The sequence below is a fragment of the Prosopis cineraria genome, unplaced genomic scaffold (genome assembly GCF_029017545.1).
Source record: "Prosopis cineraria cultivar Desert tree isolate PC_DT_omini unplaced genomic scaffold, ASM2901754v1 PC8, whole genome shotgun sequence".
In the NCBI taxonomy this organism is placed as follows: Eukaryota; Viridiplantae; Streptophyta; class Magnoliopsida; order Fabales; family Fabaceae; genus Prosopis; species Prosopis cineraria.
The window spans coordinates 4646961-4654088 of record NW_026555339.1 but is presented as its reverse complement, the minus strand read 5'-3'; the positions used below and the strand labels follow the sequence as shown (position 1 = coordinate 4654088).

Here is a 7128-nt window from a genome sequence, read left to right as displayed (position 1 = left end):
CTCACTGTCTGAGTGTATATTTTTGGAAATATTCTTTCTCATCTTGTTTAACTATACATTTTAAAGTCTCACTTAGACCTTATCCGACGATATTTAAAGTCATCATTGAAAGAGTGACTTTCTATGATAATAAGTGTATGTCGTCTCCGAAAGTTTAAGTAGTGACATAGAAATTACTATTAAAAGTTTACAATCAACAGTAATTATAGCTAAAAGTTTGACTTTCGTAAAAATTAATAGTAAGTAGATCTTATCATCATAATTTTTTATTTGCTATTTAATTCATATTTAACATTTTTAGACATTAATTTTATTATATTATTGTAATTTTATAATGAATATATAAAATAATATAATGAGTTTTCATTTAATATATTTTATGATTAAATAGTAAATTTAAAATAATAAAATTATTTTAAGATAAGTTATGATATTATTTAATGCCAATGAGCCAGATTAAAAAATTAAGCCAAACAGTATTACTTTACATCAATTTTTGTTATCAAGTAACGTTTAGTTTGATTGGGTTTAACTATTTAGGCTAGTGTAGTTCAATAGTTTGGTTAATTAACACATAATCTAATTGAATTGACCAACCTTTATGTGAAGCGATAAATTTATTAAAAAAATTAATGTTTGATATTTTAATTTTGAATGCATATAATGTGATAATGAGTCTCTATTTTCAAAATTTTTATAGTTAAACTGATATTTTAAACAATAGCACTACTTGTTTGTAATAATTAGACATTTGATAGTTAAATTCATTCATTTACAAAATAATATTTTATCTAATCTAATTTTTTAATTCAAATTCTACATTTAATATCAGTAACTTTGAAGTTTGATGGCTAATGATAAGTAAGGGGAAGATGAAAAGAAGCCAAAATAAATGAGATATTCTAAAATTTTATTTTTAAATTTTATAATATATGAAATATGTTCATGCATGTGATGTTATATAATTTTTTGTTGATGCTGTCTTGCAGCACAAATGTACAAAAAAAATTAGGTAATACAGTGTATAATTTTCTTATAAAATTATAATTTAAAAATAAAAATAATTAAAAAAGTAAAATGTAATGTAAAAATAAGCCAATTACATTACTTAACAGTCATTGCTAATTAAAAGTAAAAATAAATAATTATGATCTAATTTATAGTCATCTATACTTTTATTATTTATTCTTATATATTTTTATATTATAATTCTAAATATGAATATTAAAATAAATACAATAACCTCGAGAAGTAAAAAAATTAAGAGAAATAATATAAATGATATTATATCAATTATATGTATCATTTACTTTAGACAAAATAAATAATATAATTTTCAATTTTAATAAATTAAATAAATTAAATGGAAGTATTTAATGATAATAATGATATTTTATAATATTTAATATTTAAGATATATGTGTGTTGGTTTAGTTTAATAATATATATTTAACTATGTAATAATAGATTGTAGGTTTACTTCAGTTCAGGGGCAAAATGGTAAGATAAAAAGAAAGAGGTCATGAGTTCAAATTTTGAAAGAGGTAATTTGTGAAATGAAAATATAAATTGATGACATGATGAGACGTGGAGGGTGACATGATGCCATGTGGAGAGTAACTTGGGCGACACATGGCAAGTAATGTGGCACCACGTGGAAGTGGGAGTGTGATATGGTGTCATGTGGCTTGATAAACTAGCATTCCTTTTTAGCAATGACAAAAAAGTCATCGTTGATTGATAGTTTTTGTTGTGACAAAAGTTGTTACTATTGCTCAACATTTAGTAGCAACTACATAGTTGCCATTGATGAGTGATTTCTGTAGCGATATTTGTCGTCGTTGATTCTCAACCTTCAATGGCAACATTTGTTGTTGCTAATTGCATATTTTCAGCAATGATTTTTATCATCAGTCTAGATAGAATTAGTAACAAGAGCTCTTATAATGATATTGCGGCCACTTTTTGTTGTCATTGAAAATTTTCAACAATGACTTCTAATTTTTTTATAGTGTATGTTGTCAAGTCTTAAATAAGGATCAGCTTTGCAGAATGTGAGATGGGAGTAACCTAAAAAGTACCTTTTCTCTTCAACTCGTGTCAATTCCATTTTCAAACTCTGAAAATTTTCAAAATATTTAGATCTATATATTTATGCAATTAGATGTATATACAATACATTTCGAGAGAGGTATAGGAAAAAATAATAATAAATGTAAAAATAGAGTTTGAAGCATTAACACGTATATAATCATATGCAATCTTTGTGTTGCACTTTTATTAAATTGATAATATGAAATATCTAATTCAGTGCACATAAGCTTGAATTAACATGACAGCATGAAGTAGTCATTTTCAGTAGACAGATTAATTCATGTTTCTACCCTCAGAGCAATACGGTCCCCGCAGTCATTTCCAGTTTATTTTGATTTTCGTTGCTGGCTGAACGATGTCATAGCAAGACGTTGATGGATATGGTTCAGCATCACAGAGAAAACAACAGATCATATCTTGATAAAAAAACAAAAAAAGTTAGGTGAGGTTAGACTTCACAGACCATCCGTGATCAAACCACGCATTTATATTTTACTTCTTAATATCGATAGAATGTTAAATATGAGTTGACTTGGTTTAGTATGAAAGAAAACTTTCACATCAAATAAAAAATTGAAATACATAAGTTTTTTTTTTTTAAAAAGGGATACATAAGTTTTTTTTTTTAAAAAAAAAAACCCACAAACTCAGTGACTCAAAATTTGGATTAAGACATGATATTCACTTGGTGCGTTGTCCTCCAACTGTTGGGAGGAAATATAACACACGTGTTCGCTGTATATACTTCCTACCTTGCGGTCCCTTAATGGACGTGTCAGGGTCGTAGAGTACGACACTTGAACAATTACATCACCACTCAGGTCATTCCCGTATTGGCACACGAGTAAGATCTATACACTCCACGGATGAATGGCCTAACGCCTTTTTCTTTCCCGCTTAAAATCGCAGAGAGAGAGAGAGAGAGAGAGAGAGAGAGAGAGAGAGATCTAAGGAGGTCGGGCTTAATAGATTGATCTCAGATGCAGCAGAAATTGTACTATCATATTCATGGCCTCATATGATCCTCCAACTAACATCACGTTTCCTATTTACTACTCTCAGTTTCATTTTCAAATTAAGCTCCCTGCATTGTCATATCTGGAGCAGTGCTTAATTGACTGGATCTTTTATATAATCAGCTCTTTTGGATCTACTACTACTTGCATAATTCAATATAAGACCCAAATAATTCTAATATTATACTTTTACGTACATGTGTCATATATATCCCTTGAAATAAAGCGAACCACGTAGATAGACTTACTGCAAAAGTGCATAATTAAAATGAACGGGTAGGATGCAGTTAGTTGTCCCTAGCATATTAAATAAATGATTAAGGGAAGAGGGGCTATATAATAGTGTAGAAATATAAGAGGTCCCGAGTCCAAAACGATATAATCACTGGTCTGTAAGTGAAGATCAGGTATATAGGCATGGCAGTGCTGAGAGGGTTACCATGCTGGTGGAACACAGTGGTGCGTTTGATGTTGTTGTTGTTGGGTGCTCTCTGGGAAATCGAGGGACTGGTGAAACTGCCACCGAATACGACAGCTCCACCGGCAGTGATAGCGTTTGGAGATTCAATACTTGACACTGGCAATAACAACAACATTAAAACTCTCGTCAAGGCCAATTTCCCTCCTTATGGTCAAGATTTTCAGGGTGGTATCCCCACCGGCCGCTTTTGCAACGGCAAGGTTCCGTCTGATTTTTTAGGTACTCTTTACTGATCTGTGCGTTACCTTTTTTGCCCGGAGATTGATCTCATCAGTTTAGTCACGCTACACAACTTCATATCTAGGGAAAGTGTTTTTTGTTGCTCCCCGCCGCAAACAATGGCAAGTTTCTTTTGTTGTTTTTTCTGTGGTCCTGAAAATATTAATTTATGAAACTTGGAGGTACATAGAGCTAATGGATATCATTCCTATCTTCTGGTATAATAATAGTCATATAGTAGATTTTATTAAATACTTTCAGTTAAATTTGAGTTGTTTGTGCCGTCTATTCTGATGGACTCCCCCAAAAGAACCTTCTGTTTTGGTAGTAATTCTAGACTCGTTAAAAGCTGATCTCCAGTGTGATATATTTTTTTTAATTATATATGAGAGATACTTATTTTGTAATTAATGGAATGACTCGCACGAGGGGGCAGTTGAACAACTAGGGATTAAAGAGTATTTGCCGGCATATTTGGATCCAAACCTCAAGCCAAGTGATCTTCCCACTGGTGTCTGCTTTGCCTCTGGCGCTTCAGGCTATGATCCTTTGACACCCAAAATAGCGGTATGATAAATAAGCACACACGCACAAAAAAACAGAAACACGCACGTCCCTTTTGATTATATTATATGTTTTCAGCAATTAATTTACTGAAATTGAGATAAAAAATGAATGAGCAGTCAGTGATAGCGATGTCGGATCAAGTAGAGATGTTCAAGGAATACATAGGGAAGCTGAGAGGAATAGTGGGAGAGGAGAGAGCAAAGTACATTGTGGCGAAGACTCTGTATGCGGTGGTCGCAGGAAGCGACGACATAGCCAACACATATTTTATAGCTCGCGTCAGACAGCTCCAATACGACATTCCTTCTTACACTGATCTTATGGTTAACGGCGCCGTTAATTTCTTGAAGGTTAGTTTCTTCCACTTCTTCTTCCCTCAAACACATCCTTATCCTTTACAATCTAATGATGGCTCATTATTCATCACCCTTTATGTTCTCCTATAAATTTTCATTTGGATCATGACTCATGAGTCATGACTCTATCAAATTAATGTCTTCCGAGTTATAAATAAAATGAAAATATAAAAAATGAATTAATGCAAAGATGAAAGAGGGAAAAAAAATGAAAAGGATAAATAAAAATATAAAAATGGTTCTCATGTACTCTATATAATGTCACTTTCCGTGCTTCAAGACTCATCTTTTTCATCATTTTAGAATATTTAAATTCATTTCTGGTAACAGATTTGGATCCTGTTGGGTACACTCAACAGCTCAAATCCAATCACTTGACGAGCATCTCATATAATACAATAACAACTGTTTAATTTAATGAAGTGACTTAAAAAAATTTGGTTATATAAATTCATGAAGTGTCATTTGAGATTTTTGAAAATGACAACACATATGATAAATGCTTTAATTATGATGATATATCATGATCATTTCTAAATTTGTTTTAATTTTTTTAAAAAAGATATATCATGATCATTTCTAAATAATGATAAATTTAATTTAATGACTGTAATTCAAATATTAATTGCGTGAATTAATTTGTCACTCAAAATCCAAATCTGTTAGGGTTTTAAGTTATTTGTATCCACGTGTATGAAGAATCCAAAGTCTAAATTATGCCCAAAAAATATTGAATTTTAATATTCTCTAAATATGTAATGATTGTAATCATGTTTCTAAGCCCCGATCTCATCACTCTTGATATCCTTGTTTAATTTAATCAAATTGGCATTCGGGGTGAAATTTAAAGAATTCAGATTTAAATATACACTAAAAAATATAATTGAACTTCAAAATTTGTTAAGCAACATTTATATATATCAAATATAAACTATTAAAACGTAACCTGTGTGATCTAGAAGTCGGGATGGCATGTGAGGAATAGTGAAAAGCCAAATTAAATAGCTTTTAGTTATAAATGCAAATGGAATGGTTTGAAAGTGAATGTAAAAGGGCTAAAATGTTGATATACAAAAAATGAAGGAAATATATGAACTCGGGGCAAGGAGGATCGCAGTGCTGAGTGCTCCGCCAATCGGATGCGTGCCATCACAGAGAAATCTGGCGGGTGGGTTAGTAAGACAGTGTGCCGATAAATACAACGAAGCAGCCAAGTTATTTAACTCCAAAATCTCCAACCAGATCGATTCCCTAAATCGCCTTTTGCCTGACTCCAGAATCGTTTTCGTTAATGTCTACGACTCTTCCTCGACATCATCCTCAACTACCAAAGATACGGTATGTTGTATTCATCAAACGAAACAATAGTGTATCATTTCCATTGATTGATTTTAATTTTATAAATTTGCAGGGTATAAAGTGGTGGATAAGGGGTGTTGTGGTACCGGAAGTATTGAGGTTGCCGTGTGTGTGCAACCATTTGGCTCCCACGTGTTCCAACGCTTCCAATTATGTGTTTTGGGATAGTTATCATCCTACTGAAAATGTTTACAAAATTCTGATTGATCAAGTTCTCCAAACATATCTCCCCCGTCTACTTGCTTGACCCTTTCATCCCCTCACCTTGTTCTTTTCTCTTCCTTTTAATTTCCCCACTCATCCTATATTTTGAGTGGACCTTTGTTTGTCTCCTATATCTTCTCTAATATGTATCCGTTCTCTCCTTCTTGTTTTAACTGATTAATAAATCAGAGCATTCATCACTCTGAGATTAATATAACATATGTATGTATGTATGTATCTGTTTGTCTTAATATATATATATATATATATAGTTCATTAAATTTCGTTAGAGGATCGTTATCTTTCATTATCAAATTAACATCATTGCCTTCATGTGCCTTCAATGACGTCTAAAATCACTAAAATTTATTTTTTTTACAATTAATATTCATTCTCTCGCTCCTTTTCTTTATTTTCTCCCACTAATATTCAACGATCAAAGATTTCTTTAGAGAACCTTCAGTCTCGTTCTCCCGTCAAGTACCCTAGCTCTCTTATAGAGCTCTATTATTTTTTCTTTTGCATTAAAACGCAAGTATGTTTGTATATGAAGAGTACAGTAAATGGATAGTGATTTTTTAACTTGTTAAATGAAAGAGATCGACTAATATAATAAGGGAGCCATTGCCATTAGAAGTATAGCTAGAGATCGAAGTTTGTTTATATAATTCCCCTCTCAAGATCAAAGTAAGGATTCAGTTACTTCAACGAACAACTGAATCACGAGCTATTATATCGTCGAGGCTTGTAAAAAAAAAATAAAAATTAGAATGAACCCCATCATATTTATACGAAATTTAAAAATAAGTTATATTATATTATTTACAACACT

The 7128-nt window shown here is 31.5% G+C and overlaps 1 protein-coding gene across 1 annotated transcript; it reads left to right on the top strand.

Moving 5' to 3' along the window:
- Window positions 1-3480: 3480 nt before the first annotated feature.
- LOC129317719 (GDSL esterase/lipase EXL3-like) lies at window positions 3481-6533 on the top strand. Its single transcript, XM_054962085.1, is given in 7 exon segments — window positions 3481-3810; window positions 4247-4377; window positions 4494-4727; window positions 5817-6033; window positions 6036-6071; window positions 6145-6200; window positions 6202-6533. Coding segments are annotated over 7 exon segments (1095 nt in total). The 5' UTR covers window positions 3481-3527; the 3' UTR covers window positions 6340-6533.
- The last annotated feature ends 595 nt before the right edge of the window (window positions 6534-7128 follow it).